This window comes from Orcinus orca, chromosome 6 (assembly GCF_937001465.1).
Source record: "Orcinus orca chromosome 6, mOrcOrc1.1, whole genome shotgun sequence".
Taxonomy (NCBI): Eukaryota; Metazoa; Chordata; class Mammalia; order Artiodactyla; family Delphinidae; genus Orcinus; species Orcinus orca.
This window is the reverse complement of record NC_064564.1, coordinates 40911701-40934824: the sequence shown is the minus strand read 5'-3', so window position 1 is coordinate 40934824 and position 23124 is coordinate 40911701. Positions and strand designations below refer to the sequence as shown.

At 42.9% G+C, this 23124-nt stretch overlaps 1 protein-coding gene across 3 annotated transcripts in view; it reads right to left on the bottom strand.

The window, feature by feature from the left end:
- The window catches only part of APTX (aprataxin), a 29606-nt gene extending 8001 nt beyond the window's left edge, over positions 1 to 21605 (bottom strand). The window contains exons 1-8 of one of the 3 annotated variants that reach the window (XM_033437761.2): positions 20995 to 21505; positions 14290 to 14426; positions 12938 to 12984; positions 12398 to 12700; positions 11735 to 11794; positions 10683 to 10909; positions 4857 to 4960; positions 3265 to 3447 (exon numbers count right to left, since the gene is read on the bottom strand). In XM_033437761.2, coding sequence (XP_033293652.2) covers positions 3293 to 3447; positions 4857 to 4960; positions 10683 to 10909; positions 11735 to 11794; positions 12398 to 12700; positions 12938 to 12984; positions 14290 to 14426; positions 20995 to 21062 — 1101 coding nt within the window. In that variant the 5' untranslated portion in view covers positions 21063 to 21505 and the 3' untranslated portion in view covers positions 3265 to 3292. Of the gene's footprint in view, positions 1 to 3166; positions 3448 to 4856; positions 4961 to 10682; positions 10910 to 11734; positions 11795 to 12397; positions 12701 to 12937; positions 12985 to 14289; positions 14427 to 20994 lie in introns of those variants that run through there. The other 2 variants (XM_004275074.4, XM_033437759.2) reach the window with 2 other exon arrangements.
- Between the last annotated feature and the right edge of the window lie 1519 nt (positions 21606 to 23124).

The following is a 23124-nucleotide window of genomic DNA, read 5'->3' as shown; positions in this document are numbered from 1 at the left end:
CCTTGTCTTCCACAGTGATTGCAGACACCTCCTGAAATCCCAGACACATGATGAACCTTTTCACCAGAGCAGAGGTTCGTAAGTTGAGGTCCCCCGACCACTAGGGAGTCTATGGAAGCACTTCAGGGACTTTATAAACTCCCTATTAATGTATATAAAATATGTATATATACATTATCCTGGGGAGTAGGCTTGATGGCTTTCATCAATTTTTTTTTTCAGCCGCGCTGCACAGCTTGCAAGATCTTAGTTCCCCAACCAGGGATTGAACCCAGGCCACCACAGTGAAAGCACCAAGTCCTAACCACTGGACCACCAGGGACTTCCCTATCATGTATTTTTTTTTAATCTAGTCTATGGAAGAGCTCTGTGGAAGTCTCCAAGTTGGCATTACTGGGACAGAGAGAGGCAGTTAGGCCAATTCTGGCACAGATGAGCCCTGAATCTCTGATATCTAGGCATATCCAATGTATGGGATGAAACTCCAGGAAATGTCACTGAACCTGTAGAGACCCTTAATGACCATCCCAAGTATGGCCTGGTCCCTGAAGGGACTATTCATCCCTGGATATCAAAGAGACAAACCCAGGAGAGGAAAAAACATATATGTTCTGAGTCTATGGCTAGTTACATTCATCAGGGTCCCAAGCCAAGCCTCTGAAACTGACCCCTGGGCAGGAAGAGGGGAATGGGAGCCATTGAAGAGGAGCAGTCATCAGCTCAACTTGGCTCCTAAGAACCTGGGGCCAGAGGGGCTCCCTCCAACCCCTGCAGAAAGGAAGGGCTGGTGGCTACAGCCAGTCACTCTCCTTCATCTAATGCCCAAGGTCTTCCTGGATCCTGAAATAACATTGACCCTGCAAAGGGAAGGAAGATCCATAACTGGCCCAGAAAGCCAACCAGAAAATACAGTATGTGCCCTGGCAAGACACAGCCTAATCTGGAAGCTTCAGAAATGCAAGGTGTTTTGAAGCCAAGGGCTGATTTATACTCTGGTTCTCAAAATTTAGTATGAATAAAGATCATCCTGAATGTTTGTTATATAGTGCTGATTCCTAGATCCAGGGGATTGTGATTCAATAGTTCTGGGGTAGAACCCAGGTATTTATATTTTTTAAAAGGAAACTAGTAATTCTGGTCTCAGGAGTCCATGGAGTATACCTTTAGAAAGAGAGTTTCTCTGGGTTCTAAGGCATCAGATGTGGAGAAGGGGATAGATCAAGTGAACCCTCTTTCCCAATCCCCACCATTCCCCCCACCAAAATAAAAGCAGAGCTTCCAGTTACCATTTATCGAGCCCTTCTCTGTGCCAGACACTATGATAAATCTTTTACATGGATTATTCTATTTAATGCTTATAACCCTGAAGTTCAGGGAAAATAAGTAACTTGCCTAAGATCCCTCAGCTCTGAGTACCTGGAGCCAGGATTGGAACCCAGATCTGAATCCAGAGTCTGTTCTTAACCAACAAGCCCATGATTCTAGAAAGAGTCATAGTGATGACACCAAAGGAAAAGCTATGAAGCCACATCCCCTCCACAGGGTCGAGGGAGAAGGCCATGGGCCACAGGGTAAGGAGGCAACCACTGCAGGAGAGGAAGCAGACAATTGGGCAGGCTCAAAGGTCCAGAGTTGAGCCAGACAGAAGGAACTATTTATTGGATAAGGAACTATTTATGGATAAGCTGGGCTAGTAAGGACTACATTCCTGGAATGCAGAAGGAACAGAGGACAGAGATGAAAAATGGTGGACAAATGGGCTTTAAAGGAAATGACCAGCCTCAGAGAAATCAACGAAAGCCATGGAAACTTTTGGTCAGCACAGGCCCAAGGCCCCTGCGGGTCTATGACCTCTGCTGGTTAGTACTGCATTTTACTGTTCAGCTGAGAGGGAAAATATTGAGTTCAATGCACCAGAACCAAGACCAACTTTGGAGCCCAGGATCTTTTACAGATTCTTAGATCTTCATCCTTTAAAGGGGCATAACAATAGTAGCTACCCCAGAGTTATACAGAGTAAGAAGTAAATGAGATCATTTGGATAGAGTACTTAACATAATACCAGAAATGAAGGAGCTGGACAAGCGTTAGCTGCTATAATCACTAATTACTACTAATTATGACTATACCCATGCTCACCAAAAAACCACTGTGGCATCTTGTTTATTTGTGAAAGACACAGGTCAAATGTGGTCTCTGTGGATTGAGGTTTTTCTCTCTTCAGAAAGAAGTTATTGTTAAGATGTTCTTTTCTTTTTTTACAAACAAGAGCAAAAAATGTCACACCGCCAAATAGATCAACAACTGATCAAAAATAATGTTTTAGACTTCCCTTCACCTTTAGTTTTGATGTTATCCAAAAAGTAACTTAATCCAACTGTTCCATCCAAATTTGTGCTGAGGGAAAAGTGAAGCAATGGGGTTCTGTGCAACTTTTCATTCAACAACTATCTTTTTGTGCATCAGAGCTGACTTTGTGACTATCAGCTGAACTCCTGATAGTTTTCAATTACCTAAGAGAGACCCCAAACAAATGAACTTTATTTTCAGACAACAGATCTAAGCAAGACACCAAGAAGACTTGACAGTTGAACTGTGATGAACATATGGCTGAGTATTTCCATACCATCCAGGAATTCCTGATATTAGAAGAAAACTCCATCCTTCTACCCCCTCACCTAGCCCGTTTGCTCAGAGTGAAGGAGAACTGATGAGACAGACTTCCTGGGAAAAGGAGCATTTGGGTGGTTTGGGATAGAAAGCAATGAAGGGGACAGAAGAAACTAAGTCTCCCTAAGAAGGAGGGAAAGACAGAGAATATTACAGACCAGATTAAGATCAGAGAACAAGACCAATCAGTGCCTTCGGAATAAATAAGAGACCATTCTGGCTGCTCTGATGAAAGGGTACCACCTGCCTCTGAGGAGGAAGGATAAATGTAAGAAACAGAAATATATAAGCAGCCCTCTGCTTCTATATCCTGTGTTTGATCAGTTTGAACATGGCTTTGCTCCCATTAGTCAGACCTGATGTGGCTCCTGGAGATGGTGGGCCAGGTCTATCTCAGCCACCCTCACCAGAGAACACATCCATGACAAACCCTAATTCCTAATTCCTGAACTATTCAAGTCACCCCATATTGTGGCCACTTAGGAATAGAACAAGCTTTGAAAAAAAAAAATTGCATGTTTTAATTCAAGAAATAAAAGTTCACACACAATCCAAAACAGGTGTCAGGAATTTGGTCTAAACAATCAGCCACACCTGCTGCAGAAGTTCAGGCTCCACAGAATCACTTTGGCCAGTGCTTCCTGAGATGCGCTTTCAGCTGAGGAATGGAAGGCAGCAGCTGCTGGCACTCATGACAACGGAGGGGCAGCTTCAAGAGCTCACACATCCCATCTTGGACAGTCACTCTGCCAGCCTCTTGTACCATCTCAATCACAGCTGCAAGCAAGGAAATAGAGTTTAGAGCCCAGATACAAAAAAAAAAGAGGAAGGAAGGGAGGGAGGGAGGAAGGAAGGAAGGAAGGAAGGAAGGAAAGAAGGAAGGAAGGAAAGAAGGAAGGAAGGAAAAAAGAAAGAGGAGGGGGGAGGGAGGGAGGGAGGAAGGAAGGGAGGGAGGAAGGAAGGGAGGGAGGAAGGAAGGAAAAAAGAAAGAAAGAGGAGGGAGGAGGGGAGAGGGAGGGAGGGAGGGAGGGAGGGAGGGAGGGAGAGAGGAAGGAAGGAAGGAAAAAAGAAAGAAAGAGGAGGGAGGAGGGGAGAGAGAGGGAGGGAGGGAGGGAGGGAGAGAGGAAGGAAGGAAGGAAGGAAGGAAGAAAATCTGACTCCCAAATATGCCAGGTATCCTTAAAGCTAGTAAACTTGAGGTTACATTCACTATTGGGAAAATGGGCTCAGTCAGGTTCTAAATCTGAGCAACTTATTTCTGAGATGGTTACATTCCTTCAGGATACACTCTAAGCAATCCATGTTACTATGTCAAAGGCTAATTATCACAGGGCTTTACCCCTAGTTAGCTCTTGGTCAATGGGAGCTGTCATCATTAACATCCCAGCATGATGAAGTTCCACAGTATACACACTGGGAAATGCTTCCTTCTGTATACACAGCTTTCCCCTGTTAAGTAACCACTCTTGATGGAAGGCAGCCCCCTAGCTGCTGGCAGAAGGAAGAAATAACTGTTTAGAGCTTTCAGATCCATGAACTCCAATAATTCTCAGGACAACCTCTGAAGTCCCCCATTGTTAAAATAAACAATCATTTTTAGACCCTGACATAACAGCATTCTAAGTCCCCCAAGAAGGCTGCTCACAGCAAGGTGGCAATCCTACTACAATCCAAATAACCCAGTTTCTTTCAGTGGGGCTCTCTGTACAGGCAACACAAAGTTGTACATGGGTTTTTGAAGCCAGGTTATTTTGGGAAACAAATGAATCAAGTATAAGAACAACTGAGAAGGGCGCTGGTGGGGCAGTGGTTAAGAATCCGCCTGCCAATGCAGGGGTTCGATCCCTGATCAGGGAAGATCCCACATGCTGCCAAGCAACTGAGCCCGTGCACCACAACTACTGAGCCTGCACTCTAGAGCCCGCAAGCCACAACTACTGAGCCCATGTGCCACAACTACTGAAGCCCATGCACCTAGAGCCCGTGCTCTGCAACAAGAGAAGCCACCACAATGAGAAGCCTGCACACTGCAACGAAGAGTAGTCCCCTCTCACCCCAACTAGAGAAAGCCCGTGCACAGCAACAAAGACCCAACACAGCCAAAAGTAAATTAATTAATTAATTTTTAAAAAAAAAGAACAACTGAGAAAATGAAACAAATGTAAAAACCAAAGAACACTGTTTACCTTGTGATTCGAGGAAGTATTCGGTATTGAAAGAATTCCAGTGTTTTTTGTTTTTAAGGCAAGGAGAATCAAAATCCTGGCTGATCACATGAAGGTGTACATGGCTAGTTGAGAGGAAACAAAGATTGACCATTAAACCTAGCTTAATCAAAATGACAAAAAGTATGGGTATGTAAAATATTGATAGTGTTTCCATTTAACTCCACTCATTCATTCATTCACTTAAGACTATTTAAAGCAACCTAAATGTCCATCGACAGATGAATGGATAAAGAAGATGTGGTACATATACACAATGGAATATTACTCAGCCATTAAAAGGAACGAAATGGGGTCATTTGTAGAGACATGGATGGACCTAGAGACTGTCATACGGAGTGAAGTAAGTCAGAAGGAGAAAACCCAATATATATTAATGCATATATAAGGAATCTAAAAAAATGGTATAGATGATCTTATTTGCAAAGCAGAAATAGAGACACAGACGTAGAGAATAAATGCATGGACACTGAGAGGGGAAAGGGGATGGGATGAATTGGGAGATTGGGATTGACATGTATACACTGCTATGTATGGAATAGATAACCAATGAGAGCCTGCTGTATAGCGCAGGGAACTCTACTCGATGCTCTGAGGTAACCTAGAGGGGAGGGAAAACCAGAAGGGAGGGGATATGTGTATACATATGGCTGATTCACTTCACTGTACAGCAGACACTAGCACAACATTGTGAAGCAACTATATCCTAATTAAAAAAAAAAAGACTATTTACGGCTCATTAAGTACCTACTCGGCCAAGCACTGTACTAGCACTGGGAATTTAGCAGTGAACAAAATGGGAAAGGCCTATGCCCTTACAGAAATTATATTCTAATGAGGGGAGAGAAATAATAAATAAGTAAACAGATAAACAAGGAAAATTCAAAATGTTAACATTGCTAAGAAAAAAATAAAACAGGGAAATGGGATAGAGAGTGCCTGAGGGTAGAGGCTGCCTCTTTAAGTAGCTAGGGTGTCCAGGGAAGGCCTCTCCCAGGCAGTGATTTGAGCTGAGAAAGCAGTCATGAAAGCAAAGATCTGAAAGAGTGTTTCAGGGAGTGGGGAGACCAAGTGTGAAGGCCCTGAAAAAGGGCTTGATGCAACCAAGGAGCAGAAAGGAAATATGGCTGGAATGGCTGGAAACAAGGAGCAGGGACTAGGTAGAAGCCAGATCATAAAGGGTCTTATAGGTTGGCAGAGGGTTTGCATTTTATTCTGATTACACTGGGAACCACTGAAGGAATTTAAGCAGGGGAGTCCTGTTATCTGATTGACACTTGATAAGATCACTCTGGCTACTGTGTGGAGAAAGGTCTGTAGAAAGGGTAAGGATGGATACAGAGAGACCAGTTAGGAGGCTGCTGCAGCAGTCCAGGCCAGAAATAATCATGTTTTAGACAGGAGCTATAGCAGTCGAGATGACAAGAAGCAATCCAATTTTGAATATATTCTGGAATAGAACCAACGGGACCAACTAATGGATTGGATGTAGGTTTGGGGAGGTGCCACTTGCTAAGATGAAGAAGCTTCAGGAAAATCAGGTTTAAGGAAGAAGACTAAGAGTTTGCTTTTGGACTTGTTAAACCAAGTAGGATGACTTTTTGTATAGCTTTGACTCTTAGAATCAGTAATATTTCACATTCTCCCAACAAATCATCAAAACCAACCAGTGCCGTGTGGGAATTTAAAATGGAATATAAGCAGTAACAAATAAACCTAACTGTATTACAAATAAAAAGGGAACCACACTGAAGGGGGTCAGGAAGAAAATAACTACCTAGTTAAGCTTGGAAAACAGTATTTTGACTGGATTCTGTAAAGATAAAAAGAACGTTATACAAAGCCTGTACTCTAGTGAGTAAAATGTCTTTCTCACCTGGGTGCGGATTAGCAATTCTGCAACTATTTTATGTGTATACTAGGACTGAACAAATAAGTGAACTAATTGTAGCTAAAGAGAGCCAAATTTCTCACTGTTGGAGAAAGAAGTCACAAAAAAGGAAACAGGAAGACAAGGATGAACCTGTGGACTGGAATCAGAAGTATCAGCATGAGCTCATGGCTTTCCATACACATGTACAGGTAGGTAAACAGAGAAATAAACAGAGAGGTGCATGTATCTGTGTGGGTAAGGATTCATGCATGTATTTCCTGGCTTCATCTGCTAAGAGGACCTAGAAGCAAAGACACTCTGGAACCAACCACTTCTCTCTACAGAAACCTCGTGCCCTAGTCTTGGCTTATAAATGTCATTATCCATTAAAAAGAACTAGGGCTCTTTGGAAAAGTGGTTCATTCCAGGGCTAGAACAGGAAAAATATAAGATAAGCCTGGAACATCTTGTTCCAAAAAATAAGGAGCCAGAAAATAAGGAAGAGCTCAAAAAATGTTTGGGGCATGTCAAAGTGATACAGGAGCCAATCTAAAGGAATTTCCAATGACCAAAGCTGGAACAATTTGAGCAATAAACAGAGATAGATTAAATTAAATCCTATAGACTAAAATAAATATCCATGAGTCCATATGTGTATTGAATAAATACATAATGGGGGAGAAGGGACAGTTCTTCCACACAGAGTAATTCCAATTAATAAATTAGAAGGAATGAGGGAAACATAAAATTACCATTAGGTAAACACCATAATAATAACTGTTGCAGGCAAGATCCACCAATACATGCTAAAATCACTGGGCAAAAGTTTGAGGAGAAAATATATAGTAGCATAGTCTTAAACATCTCCCCCCAAGATATTCATCAATTACAAGGGAAAAACAGTAACTTTGAGTAGAGAAACCTGGCAGACACCACCTCAACAAAGTGATCAAGGTGAATATCATGAGCAACAAACCATCTCAACATCATGCACTCCTTGATATGATGCACTGAGAAGGACACACATCATTTCTGTGGTATATTGATAACCTTAATCTAGTCATGAAAAAACATCAGACAAACTCAGACTGAGAGACATCCCGTAAAACAACTAGCCAGTACTCATCAAAATTGTCAAGGTCATGAAAACCAGAAAAGGAGGAGGAACTGTCACAGATCAGGGAGACTAAGGAGAGACAACAAATAAATGCAATGTGGGATCCTGGAGCAGAAAAAAAATGGAAAGAAAAATGGCTGAAATTCGAATAAGGTCTAGAGTTTAATTAGTGGTGATATTATGGAAGATCTTTGTTCTACTTCATACTTCCAGTTTTATATTTTCTAAATTGAAAATATATTACTTTTACAATAGAAAAAATATTTAATTTATTACCTTTTCCTTCCTATCTTTAATTTATTCAAAATGATATCATAAAGAGTGATCATAGGGCTTCCCTGGTGGCGCAGTGGTTGAGAGTCCGCCTGCCGATGCAGGGGACATGGATTTGTGCCCCAGTCCAGGAGGATCCCACGCGCCGCAGAGCAGCTGGGCCCGTGAGCCATGGCCGCTGGGCCTGTGCGTCCGGAGCCTGTGCTCCGCAATGGGAGAGGCCACAGCAGTGAGAGGCCCGCGTACCGCAAAAAAAAGAGTGATCATAAAAGGATATGTAACTGGAAACTTTACTTACTGGTCATTTTGCTTCCCACCCACACCAGTCACAGCTCTTGCCTTTAGCATTCTCCTTAGCACAATAGCAGATGCAGAAAACAGACGTGTGGACACAGGGTGGGAAGCAGGGGCTAGGATGAATTGGGAGATTAGGATTGACATATATACACTACCATGTGTAAAATAGATAACTAGTGGGAACCTGCTGTATAGCACAGGGAGCTTAGCTCGGTGCTCTGTGGTGACCTCAATGGGTGGGATGGGGGCGGGGGAAGGGAGGTCCAAGAAGGAGAGGATATATGTATACATATAATCGATTCACTTCGTTGTACAGCGGAAACTGACACAGCATTGTAAAGCAACTATACCCCAATTAAAATTTTTTTTCTTTTTTTTTTTTTTTGTGGTACGTGGGCCTCTCACTGTTGTGGCCTCTCCCGTTGCGAAGCACAGGCTCTGGACGTGCAGGCTCAGCGGCCATGGATCACGGGCCCAGCTGTTCCGCAGCATGTGGGATCCTCCCGGACCGGGGCACAAACCCGTGTCCCCTGTATCGGCAGACGGACTCTCAACCACTGCACCACCAGGGAAGCACCCCAATTAAAAATTTTTTTAAAAAAAGGGTATGGACACCATGATTACTACGTGAAAAGGGCTTTGTGATCAAGGGCTGTTAGTCATGAGCTCTGCAGTATTAGGGAAATAGGATTATGGGTGACTTTTTGCCCTAAATTTTTGAATAAGGTTTTAACAATTAAAAAATATTTTTTTAATGAGATACAACATAACTTCCACCCTGTGACCTAGCAATTCCACTTCTGGATATTTATACAAGAGCAAAAAACTGAAGTATATCCATGATATACACAACAACATGCATGAATCTCAAAATCCATTATGCTGACCAAAAAAAGAAAAAGAGGATACATTGTATGATTCCACTTATATGAAGTTCTAGAACAGACAAAACTAATCTGTGCTGAAAGAAAGGAGAACAACACGTGGGGATTGAGGGGAGGACTGCAAGAAAGGAGCACAAGGGAACTTCCTGGGAGATGATAGAAACATTCTGTATCTTGATCACAGTGATAGTTACATGGCATATACATCAAGACTGATCAAACTATAGATCTTATTGTGCATTTTATTGTATGTAAGTTATGCCTCAATTTAAAATAAAGAGTATTGATGGGGAAAAAATGTGGCACAAAAATTTCACTTGTTAAAGTAACCAGTAATCTAAGTCATAATTACCCACCTAATAAAATGTGAAGACTGTTAGGTGGTTAAATAAAATAACCAAAAGAAATTCTGACACATGCTACAATATGGATGAACCTTGAAGACATTATCCTAAGTGAAATAATCCAGCCACAAAACAACAGATACTGTATAATTCCACTTATACGAGGTACCTAGGGAAGTCAAATTCATAGAAACAGAAAGTAGAATCGTGGTTGCCAAGGGCTAGGGGGAGGAAGGAATGAGAGGTAATTCAGGAAGATGAAAAAAGTTCTAGAAATAGATGGTGGTGATAGTCGCACAACAATGTGAATGTACTTAATGCCACTGAACTGTACACTTAAAAATAGTTAAAATAGTAAATTTTATGTTACGTATATTTTACCACCAAAAAAAAAAAAAAACAGCCTAAGATAAAGACTCAGAAACCCAATCACTCTGCTTATCTTGTTGCTTAGCTCAAAAGAATTGGAGATCTGCCTTGCTTTCATTCCTTGAAAAGAATCAATCATTAATTTCTGAATCCTTCTGGGTATGAGCCAAAGGAAAACAGGCTCTACACTTTTTTCTCATTTTATTTTAAATCTTAGATCTACTAGGCTGTCATGAAAGAATTCAGTGATGCTTGCCTCCTTCAAAGCAATGGTCCCTAATCATTTTGGGGTTATAGATGCTTCTGAAAAATCTGATAAAAGCCACTGACCACAGTTCTTCACCCGAAGGCAATGAAGCTGCTTCATCTAGTTCATAAGTTAGGCTATCAGAGTTTACACTTTGAGAAGAACAAAGAACTGTAAGTTATCGAATTATAAGCAGAAGTAGGAACTCAAGGCTTATGAGCAAGTCAGGCAGGAGGGTTGAAGTTTTAGCCCACCTGCCTTGGAAACACCCCACCCTACTCCCCTGGACCTCAGGGCTATGAGCACAGTCAGCAGACCCCGGCTGAATCCATCTGTCCACCTAGATAGAACCAGGACACACCAGCACTCCCCACAAGGCTTACCTCATGCTGGGAATGGCATGGTAGCCCAATCGGAAGCGGAGTTTGCTAGACCCAGCAAAGTCTGCGATCACTTTTTCCCCCACAGCGTGCATGTGTCTGAGGAGCTCAAGGTGTTCTCCGGTCACAGCCTTCAGACTGGAAATGGAGGCCCATGGTAAGACCAGCCAGTGGTGACGAGCCTTGGGGTATTTATCCTTAATCACCACCACCTGCTCATCTTTGTAAACCTAGCAGAGGGGCACAAGAGAAGGAAACGGACATCTACAGCGCATCTTGTGTGTGCCAGATACAGTCACATTCATTAACTCACTTAATTCCCACCACAATCTTGTGCAGAAGGTCTTAGTATCCCAATTTTGACCAATGAAAGCACAGAGACTCAGATAAGTTGAGTGTCTTGTGCCAGGTCACATAGTTATCAGTACTAAGTGGGAAGTCTAGAATTCCAACACAGATCTAGTTGACTCCAGTCTGCGTTTTCAGTCACCACACTACACAGAACACACAGAAGAGGCACATAGTTCCTGAGGATCTGATGTAAAACCCCTACAGGCATGAACTCAAATGCACTATTCTCACTCTAACACAGCAGACCACATGATACATGCAAGTGTGTTCCAAGAAGCCCTATCAGATTGCCCCTTGTCACCCCAGGATGTAATTTAAGAACTCAGACTCCTCCCAGGATGATGCCTGACTATTAATCCCAGGGCAGCCCAGTAACTACAGTCACTATACATTATCTGACACTCTGTTGAAAGAGACCACACTAAGGTTAACACAACTTCCCTTATAATAATAGTACCCAGAAAAAGAAGGAAGAAGGAGGAACAAGGCAGAAGGGATATTCATTTGAAAAACTTGGCTTCTCTCCAAAGAACTCCAGTTGCTAACTTACTGACAATGAGAAAAGCCACTTGATCTCACAAAATAGGCCAGTAAAACTAATCTCACTCGGACTAATTTCCTTGGATTTCATTTGTAGTTATGAACTCTGTGAAGTGATCATTTAAAACGTGAAATGTATTTCAATGCCAAAATTTTATTCTGACCTGCATTTTGGGGTCCTCCATTGAAATCTTCAAGCCTTGACTCCAGTGGCCCAATGATTCCTAGAGCAAAAAGGGGCAATGTAAATCACAAATGCGATAGTTAAATTTGTCAGTAGTTAATACTGGACATCAGCAAAGTCCAACCAAACTTGGAAATAAGGTCAGTCTTTAAGAATTAAACTACATCTCTTTACCTCAACCTTTTCCTTTATGAACCATAAGCCATCCTCATTTTCTTCCCATATTCAGAGCTGCATGTCTAGACAGAGGCTGGGAACACCAGAGTGTGAACTGCATCTTCTTTGCCCTCTCCCACTCCATCTACAGCCTAAGTTTCCACTTTGACATCAGGATGTGAATCACATGATCTATGAAGAATGTTCCAATCTTAACCTTCTATAGATATACACTGACCCATTTTAGCAGCTCAGTGTTAAGCACACTGCCATTATCACCCTACCTTCAAGGGGCTTACCTCAGAAATTCAAGAGAAAAGTACATAAAGGGATATTCACCCAACTGACTGGTGACACAAACAAGTGACTCTTTCATCATGGTTAATAACCCCTTAGGCATGTCTGGGCTTTACTGCGTACAAAACAATTAAGTAGTCATTACACCTCGTTTAATCTCCACATCATCTATCAAGCACACTACCCTCACCTTTTTGGTGGATGCATCTTTCTCCTTCTTTGGGGGCACAGAGCACTGGCTAGAGTTGTTCCCAGGTTCTAGTCTTGTACTGGCCTCAGCTTCCTGGGCAGCATCCCTTTCTACAGAATCACTGTTGCCTGACCTCTTTCTCTTCCTGTGTGTTTCCAGGCCAGGGTTCTTTGTCTCTTCCTCAAACTCTATGATATATGGATAAAGTTCATTCACCAGGTGGAGGACCTGGCCAGGCTGCAGCTTCACCTCTTGGTCTTTCCCAATTATGAGTGAGTCAATGCTGGTGGGATTGACCCCTACCTATGGAATAATCAGAAAATAATTATAATAATAGCAATAACACCATTAGCAATATAGCTACTCCTATGTTCACCACTTACTATGTGCCAGGCACTGTGCTTAATATTCACTTCCGTTACTCTGCCACTTCCACACGTGACAGAGAACCCTTTATTGGCCGGCACAGACATTCTAAAGTCAACAGTGTAAGAAAATCATCAAGTATAACATGGAAATCCAAGTTACAAATAGACATACCTGCTTTACCTTGACATATCCTTTGTTACACTCCGCTTTCAACTGCACTGAAAGAGATTGAAAAAAGTTAAACCCAAATGCCATGAAGAACCAGGCACTTGCTCCTGTCCTCCCTACGAGACAATGAAGCCTCACTCCAGGAGGCAATGTGACAAGGGTTTCCTCAAAGGCCTAAGAGCAAAATCATCCATTATTCAGGTGGCTAGGGCTCCAGGTCCTTCCATAAAATGCCCAACAGTGTACATACTCCCTTAGCTACTGCTAATATCTTTATAAGGCAGCTTCACTGAATCCCTACAAGTCTCCCTATTCCAGAGCCCTTGGCCCACTCAGGATCACAGACTCTGCAGTCAGGAAAGGGGACCCATTTCTCTCACAAGCTCTTATATCTCAGGATTAAATCAAGACTTCCACTATTGTATGAAACCATCAGATGCCTTCAACAGAGAAAAAGTTAAAAGATACGTTCCTGGAAAACTGAAGTTCAGCTGGCCTTGGGTAGGAGGAGTAGAAAGAATATTCTAGAAAAAGGATTGCAGGGACAGAACAGTCTGAGCATGTGTGGGAAGAAGTAACACTAAATACTTGTGTTCAGATACGTGAACAAAAAGCCTCTGGACAGGCTGACATACACATCCCTACAGCTGCTGCTGTGACAAGGCAGACAGAGAGCAAGAAGCAGTGTCTGCTTCTGTATGTTTGGCTTAGCCAGCTCAAGCATGGCATTTTTCTTTTTCCCATTTAGATTAACTCATGTGGGAAAAACCATAATCAGTGCTGCAGACTCCAAGCCTTAGGAACCATGGCAAACACACTGCAGGGGGAGGCCTGGTAGCAGTGAGCATGTCTGGAGTTTACAGGTAAAAAATGAGGTACATGGTAAAGATTTTCCCTAAGGACTTTCATTTCATTAAATCCCATGAAAGGCATTTCAACAGCTAGATGTCATAGTCTTTTAAAGATACCACCCTCTGTGTGTGGCAAAATGTAAAGGACGAAACCATCCCATCACTTCTCAGACATGGTTCCAAACTGGAAATCCCAGAATTCAATTGTCTCACTGCCCAAAGAGGAATCTCCCTGGGCAAAGCAGAGTGCAGAACTCAGTTCCACCAACCCATAGTATAGGATAGAACCTGCCTGCTCCCAACACTGAATATTAACCACTTTCAGATGGTGGAGTCAGGAGTGCATGGGGCCCTAGCACTGGCTAAAAGAGCTCAGTTCCTGAGTTTTGTTTATGGCACACAAAAGGTTTTCCATCAGTACCATCCAGGAAATGTACATCTTTGATTATATCACCATCTGAGGGAACCAAACATGGTAATCTCCACAATCCTATGACCAGTTACCTTGCTGTCGAGAACATTTCTTGTCAGTGATCTTGGTCTCGGGGCTGCGCCCAACCATGACTGCTTCCAAATGTGGAAGTTTGATTCGCTGGTGCCGATTGTCCTGTCTCACCAACCAGCACACCCGCATCATTAGTCTGAGAGACAAAACACAAGAGAATCGCTGGAAAAACTAGCACAGGTCCTCCAGGACCACACCCCAGCACCACCACACATGCCATTTACCAGCTGTTCATCTTGAGGCAAGTGACTTCACCTCCCTAGTCTCAATTTCCTCACCTGTAAAATGTGATAATGACAGGACTCATGAAGGTGTTGTGAGGATTAAATAAAACAATATGGGTAAAGTATTTACTTCTGTGCCTCAGTCATGCTATGTAATCAAATATATGTTATGTTTATTGATATACTCTATGTGCTGGACATTAAGCTACCTGCTGAGGATCAAAGAATGATGAAACATTGTCCCTAGCCTTCAGGGGCCTGGAGTACAATGGGGCAGACTCATATATCAATTATTACAACATAATGTAATATCTACTATAAGAAGGGAGTAGCCAAATATGGCCTTAGCCCAGGGAAAGGAAAGACTAACTCTTGTAGGGAGCATCAAAAAAGGCTTCACGAGGAAGGGATATTCACGCTCAGTTTTAAAGGGTGAGAAGCTTGCCTGGCAGAGAGCTAAGGACATAAGAACAGAGGATGTTCTCCATAGGCATCAAGGTTTCCATTCCTTAACTGTCAAAACATACTGATGTTAGAACAACACATTTTACTGCCATCTGCCAGAAGATAGTCATAATAAATATACAAACCTACAATTTCTGAAGTGTGAATGCAGCACCTTTGTGCAATACACAATCTGCACAACACTACTGGAGGGTCTGATATTCTTTTGTAAAACAACTTTTATGGTCATGTAGGATATCAGTAGAAGAGAAAGAGAAGAAATTCGGGAGAGGGACGAGGCCTGAAGAAAGAGGATGGAGAGGAAAAAGAGCCAGGAGAAATTGTGAAGGTAGACTTATTGCTGACTGCATTTGGGGAATAACGAGGGAGTGAAGGTTTCTAATTTGGAAATACTCATTACCCAAAATGAGGAATACACTGGAGACATAATTTAGGGATAAATGATAAGCAAAGAAGAGATGATTTCAGATTGAAACGCAATTAGATTAAGTTGCCTGCAGAAGATCCTAGAGTCACACTAGGATATACGGGTATGAAGCTCAAGGAGGGGAAGGGACTGAAATATATGTGTGTGTGTGTGTGTGTGTGTGTGTGTGTGTGTGTGTGTGTATTTTTTGAGACTATAAAGTGCGTTATTTGGAGTCTTGGGAATTGCAATTCAGGAGACACAGTTTCGAGTAAAACAAAGTGTTTCAGGGGAGAGAAAGAATCAGGGGCTTATAAAGGTAAATGCCACAAGGTTGTTAAAGTTGTAAGAATTATGACCAGCTCTGACACAAAAAGGAAGTATTTGTCCTTAACTGAATGTATATATATGAGAGGCATCAACATGTCACAGAAGTTAGGGTAAAAAGAGAGGATGAGATCACCTAGGGGCAGAACAGGGAACTGTGGGAGGGACAGACTAGATCTTTGGGACACCTCCCTAGACTCCAGAAGCCTACTAATGCTCAAGCCTCAAATACCCTCTCCTTGCGAAACACCCCTTGCAGGCAAGGCAACACTCAATCAGCCGCTCTGCACAAGCTTTGTATCCAAAGGGGAGAGAAAAGAAACCAGATTTTTCAAAATCAGAGTTTCACTACCATCTGCAAAGACAGAATAACGCAAAGCAGAGTGAGCAAATGAGTGCTGAAGACGTGCAGTCACAGAAATAGGATCAGTCAGGAAAGGCTTTGGAAACTGCCCAGTAGAAAAAGCCAAGAGCCAAGGGGACTGATAAGAAAGAAAAGGAGTGGGAGTGGACATTCCACTTCAAAAAGCACAAGTGACGGTACAGATTTCAGCAATGACAAGCCATGGGTGAGGGGTGAGAAGCAGACCTTAGTTGGCCAACCCAGAGGAGCTGCCCCAGAGAGTCACCCAAAGAAGGCAAAGGTGTTGAAAGAACACTAGGCCAAAAAGTTGAGATTTAACAATCCATAGGAGACAACTGCCAGGGTCTGAGCTGCAGAGTGAGGTGAAATGATGCTGTGTATAGGCAGGCTGGAGTGGAGAAATCTAGAGTCAGAGATGAGTCATTTAATAAATTAAATGTGGGCCAGAGTTAGGTCTAAAAGGCAACTCCTTTGTGAGGGAGCTGATGCAAGAGCATGAAGAGTCAGCTGTAAATCTAAAATCCTAAACCCAGAGCCTCAAATGATGATGGTGCTACAGGCAAGTCCCACTTCTAAACACTATGTGTTCAGAGGGGCATGTTTGCTCTTGCTGGAAACTGATGAATGAGCAGGTAATGGACTGAGAAATGAAGTATGTCTTCATCAAGCATTGGGAAATAAGTCATCTGGTGACTGACTACTCACAGTAATAATAAAAGAAGCCTGAAGAGAGAACAGTTGGATAGCAGGGACAGGAGGGAATCCAGAGGACAGCTGAGAGCATGGCTGACTTTTGCAGGATAATAGGACCTACCCCTCCTGCCCCACACAAACATACATTCACATGCTTCATTCCCTCTAAAGTTCTGAAGTTATAATGTTTCTATTTACTACACCTTGAGAAACTGAAGCAGTGACTACAGGATGCTTATGTAACTAACCTTAAGCAATATCTTCGCCCATTTCAGCCTTCAATTCCAACTTCTAGGAATGAAGCATTTTAGAATATGGGGAGCACATAAGGATGGATGTTCCTGAATCTTCAATATAACTCATCCAGTAAAACTCCATAAACTGCAAGCTCTATGACAGCACAAGTCAAGGCCATTTTTCCTTCCACTATACCCCTAGCACTCAATACCTAGCATACAGCAAGAATATAATAAATATTTGCAAGTGAATGACCAGATAATAATCCTATCCAGGTTTTCCTGCCTTCCTTCTCTCTCCCCTCCTCTAGCTCCTCTTACGTGGGGTGCTTTGCTACTCTCTCTGAGCAACCCCATCTCCACAGTTATGTGGGTAAATCTTAATTCTCTACTTTTCAGCCCCACACTTTTCACTCCAGAGTTGTAGGGACCGGTCAGAAAGAAATTCTGATTATTTCTTAAGGGACCCAAGTGATCTGATGGGCCGCACAAGGCCAGAAATCTGGTAACCTGGAACACGCTGTCCAGAAGAATGTTCTGCAATGATATAAGTGTTCTAAACACTAACGTAGCCACCATGTGACAATCAAGCAACTGAAATGTAGCTGGTGCAACAGAGGAACTAAATTTCTTACTTAGCTTTTTTAAAATTTACCTTAAAGTTACGATAGCTACACGTGGCTGAGGGCTACCATAATGTCCAGCACAGCCCTGATCAATCCCAAATCCCTCAGGCTTGAAGTTGAGACTCTCATACTTTAACCCCACAGAGGTTACTTATTTCACCGCCCACTTCTTTTCATAAAACTAGTCCCATTTACCCATCCCTCTCTCTCCTTCCTTCCCCTCACATACATCCTTCAGGTATAACATACTACATCAGGTCTCCCAAGTAAGTCATTATGAATATGCTCTCTTGGTACTGAGTTATACTCTTCCCTTCCTCCTAAAAAAACAAAAAATTCTTCTCAACCTCCAACTCCCACCTCCTCCCTGAGGCCTTCACAGAGCCTTCTCTCCTCTACATCTCCTCTTCTCTTCTCTACATCTTGTTATTGTGTGTGGTCGGATTTACCTTTTCTGAAAATGAAATATGGATGTAATCCCACTGGCCAAATGAGATTATAATCTCCTTGTAAACAGACTGCATCCATTCAGGAAACTCGGAGGAAGGATCTCTGGAAGTCACTGGCCTAGGCTAGGTCTGGTCTTGTACTTCTGGATCTGCTGGTCTTCAGCATACTTTTATCAAGTGCATACCATGTGCTAGGCACTTGCTAAATGTCTTACTTACATCATCTCATTTAACCCTCACAACTCTCATTCTAAGGAAAATTTAAGTCTTAGAGAAGAAAAGTAACATGTTCAAGTCACACAGCCAATGTGTGCCAGAGATAGGATTTGAATTATTCCAGAGAACGGGTTATTTTGTTCCTGTTGTTGTCTTGTTTGGGGTTTTTTTGACCACACTGCATGGCTTGCAGGATCTCAGTTCCCCGACCAGGGATTGAACCCAGGACACGGCAGTGAAAGGCCAGAATCCTAGTCACTAGACCACCAGGGAACTCCTGAGAATGGGTTCGTAATCACTACATCATATACTTTTTGTCTTCAGTCATTTGATCATTCAATCAAAATTACTGCATGTCTACCATGTACCTTATGCCACCCTGGTGCTGGGAATAAGGAGGTAACACATCTCACTTGTATTGTATGATGCAGGTATTATACATCATACCTGCCTTCAAAAGGCTCAGAGTCTTGTGGAGGAGAGAGACTCAAAAACAATTGTAACAAATGTGGAAAGTATAATGATTGGTCTATGCAAAGGGTGTTGTGGGAGCACAAAGCTAGAGTATCCAACCTAGACTTGGAGAAAGGAAGTGTCAAGGAAGGTTTCCAATAAGAGGTGGGCCTAAAATGAGACCTATACATTAACTGGGTTAATTAGGCGAAAGTGGGCAGCCTAATTAGGTGAGGAGCAGGAAGAAGAGAAAGGAATCAGAGAGAAGATTCCAGTCAAAGGGAACAGCAAGGGCAGTGCACAAAGAAACAGCACAGTGCACATGAAGAAGCAGTTCAGGACTGCTGCAACCTAAGTATGAGGCAAAAAAAGAGGACGGAGATGCAGGCTGGTCCAGATGAAGCAGAGCCCTGGGTGACCAGCTGCAAAGCTCAAACGTTAGAAGCTCTAATGGATTTTGCAATTTAGTAAACAATAAGTATTTGCTGAATGAGAGAAAAGATTGTATGAATGAACAGACAGATCCCCTTAAATATTATTAGCAGGACTTTGACTCAGTCAGATGTGTTTTCAAAGATCATTTGGGGGAGGAGGGTAGGTAGTGTGGAGAACAGATAACATCGGATACAGGACTAGAGGGGGGGATACCAGTTAGAAGGCCATCATATTTCAGATCAAAGAAGGTCCAAAGTAAGACAATAATAGAGATGGAAAAAAGAGCACAGATTTGAGAAATATTTAGGGGGCAAAATCAACAAGATTTAGTGATGGATGTGCTAAGAGTAAGTTCAGAGAAGACAGAATTTGAACAGTCTGTGGGACTCGCAGGCAGAGCTGTCCAGGGTAGTCAGAGGTGAGCACGAAACTCAGAGGAGATCTAAGCGGACACTTCGATTTGGGAGCATGCAGGAGGGAGTTAAAACCAAGCTAGTTGATGTGCTCACCTAGGCAGTGTGTACAGAATGAAAAGAACAATGGGCCAAAGTCACAAGCCTTGTAAACACCCAACATTTTAGGAGAGGAGGAAGAAGACTATCCACAGGAGAAATGACTGGTGAGAGAGGCACATGGAAAAACAGCCAGAACATAAGCTCTTTAAAGGAAGGAGGCACTTTGACTTGTTCATCTCTATATCACAGTACATGTTTGTTGAATAAATCAGCTGAGTGTATTGTCCTGAGAAGCAAAGGAGTAGGGAGTGAAAGGTATCATCAAGTTTCAAAAGCAGCAAAGGAATCCAGTAATGACTGAAGAATGTCTATCTGGTTTGATAATCAATCACTAGTGACTACAGGATAAAATTTCAGGGGAATGACAGATCTGAAAGCTAGACTGCAGAAAGGAACAGCAGGTGGAGTTGGAGACAGAATTTAGAATACTCTTTTAAAAGTTTGGATGAGAGGGGAAGAGAGTTACTGGATGAGAGCCAAAGGAAGATGGATCACTAGGAACTTTTTCTTTCTTTCTGGCTTGGGAGCGTGGGGGGTGGGGTGACGACACACACATGGATATGAGAAACCTGACCTTGTTTATACATAACTGGGACATAGACAAGGGCACAAAAGACAAATGAAAACAAGGTCTCATAGGTGAAAGTATAAAAGAAAGGTCAGAAGCAAAAATAAAGGAAATTGCTTTGATCAGGAGACAGCTCATCCTCTGATACAGAAGGAAAGGTAAAGATAGGTGTAAAGCTAGATGACTGTATGAAGGGAAGGCAGAGGCAGAAATTTGAGGGAGAGCCCACCTGACAACCTCAATTTTCTCCCTAAAATAGTAGACAACAATAGAGTAAGGTGTTTGGGAACTTGATAAACAGTTGAGGAAAATCAATATAAAATAGTGGATAACATCCAAGCCTCTGAAATCCAACTGCTCAAGTTCAAATCTTGCCTCCACCACCTACGGACTGTGCGACTTGTGGCCAGTTATTTAAGCTAAGTCTTTTATTTCTTCAGCTGTAAAACGATATTAATTAGTGCTCTACACCACAGCGTTGTCACAAGGGCTAAATTAAGAAGAAAAAGTTCAGTATCTGGCAAAAAACAAGCATTCAACACTACTATCATTCTTGTTAATAGTGAAGGTAGGATGAAAGCAGGAGCTAAGGAAATGTAAAAAGATCATCCGAGAGCACAACTAAGGTGAAAGGGCACAAATCTGTTGTGTCTTCCCACGTGAAGAGTCCTGTCTCAAGTGTTCTAATGACGCCCAATATAAATCAAATTCTCAAAAGGCTCCAAACCTGGACCACATTAATTCCACATAGAAATTATATCCTTGCTTTGTTGAACCGCTATCACTGGTCTGCATGAGAAAAGGCTTGCTTCTTCTGGTCTTCGTGTAAGGCCTGTTGAGGACGCTGTGAAGGGCCCTCAAGTTCCTCTCATGGCGCGTTTCTGGAGAAAACAATGTCCTTCCTGACAGGCTGCGCCGCCTCCTTGGGTTGGACAGTGCCCATTCTCTAATCTTTCCTCTGCTTGTGTTCCAAGCTAGGTACAGGTGTCAGGGGCACAGGTGAACGAACGCGAAGTGGGACGGAGGCCAACATGAGCGCCGCCAAAACACGGCAGACGGGAAATGGGCAGCCCAGAGCCCTAGAGCCCTCGAGCCGGAGGATGCTGCAACGCCTGCCGGGAAAGAAGCCGTGAGAGCGTTATTCAGGGCACATCACCTAACAGGCAACAGCGGACCCGACCTGAGGCCCACTCCCACGGCTCTCAACCCGGCAGACAGAAGAGGTAGGCCGATAACCGCCTTACCTAGAAACGGCGGAGGCTGACAAGCTCACGTTACTCCTCCACTTCCGGCGCTGTGGGATGACGTCGCGAGACAGACTGGAGAGCAACCAGTGATTACCTGCTGACAGGATCTCGCCCGATGCCCGGATCCGGAAGTGCCCGCCCCACTTGGACCTGTATTGGGCCACGGTCCAAGTTTGGATCTTGGCAGTTATCCCAAAGAGGACGAGCTTTCTCAGCGTCTGTCTATGCGAGAGCTGCTACCCCGTCATCACCTCTTAGTTTCTGAAATGGGAGAGACTTCAGGCTGCTCTTCTCTCGGTGGCCGTTTCTAGGCAGCCGTCCAGCCTCTGACATTCCCTTCATAAGGAAAAGCTCACTACTTTTAAGGCCACCTTTTGCGCTGTAGACAGTAGCTGCTTGTGGCCGCCCCCTTTCAAAGCTACAATCTGCTTTCTCCTATTCTGGGGTAGAAAGGACTGGAGGGGAGAAACCTTAGCGGAGAAACCTGCTAAGATTTTTTAATGCTGTCTTCACTAAATGAACTGGCTGAGGGGCAGTCAGGGAGGGGAGAAGCAGGATGCTGGAATGAAATGTGTTTACCGATTTTTACGGCAATTCCAGGATGTTCCCTAAGAGTCATATATTGCAATTATTCGAAGGCATTCTGGCAGATGGAAAAACTCCTCTCTCATTTGGAATATTGTTTCCTTCCAAAGAAAAGCAGAGACTCAATGGTATGATGGCGATATCAGAGCTATAAAAACAGAGTGGGAGGATCTTCCAGGAAACACGGAAGGGAGACTTCGCAGTTGTTAGCAGAGAAGATGCAGGTTTATATTAGGGTCACACCAGTAAGTGGAGGAGCACAGGAAGCTTCTCAGCAGCCACGCAGGCCTCATGGCAGTGGAATGTGGTTCACATTGCTCGAGGTAAAGAGTGGCTATTCTGGTGACCTGACCAGTTATTTCCTCAGAATTAAGCTTCTCTTAGCCTCTACTTCAACCTGACCTGCCTATGTTGTGTCTTGCATTCAAAACTGGATTGGATTATTCTAATTGGATTATTCAACATATATTGTGCAAAATTGGGCAGCCTATTAGGTCTAGTTGGATTATTCAACATATACTGTGCAAAAATGTCCAGCCTATTAGGTCTAGCCATTTCTCTATAGCATACTACCGGCCCAAGAAGCAGGGTCACATGGCATAATGCACGGCTTCGGGGCATGGCAGGCACAAAATTTTCAAGGACTCCAAAACCAAAGATTTATCACAAACACATATATAGAGATTAATAGAGAATAAGCCTGTGGTATTATCTAATGCAGTAGCCCTCAAAATATAATCCTTAGATCAGTAGGAGTAGCCTCAAAACACTTGGGAACTTGTTAGAAATGCAAATTCTCAGTCCTCACCCCAGGCTTACTGATTCAGAAACTCTGGGGGGCGAGGCCCAGCAATATGTTTAACAAGCCCACCAGGTTATCCTAATATTGTACATGCTTAGATTTGAAATTCATTGATGGAAGGCAAAGGCTTCAAACCACACACTGTGATAAATGTGTTTTGTTAGTATACTCAGAGTTTTGGAGTTTTTTTGTTTGGTTTGTTTTTTTCAAATAAAATTTTTTT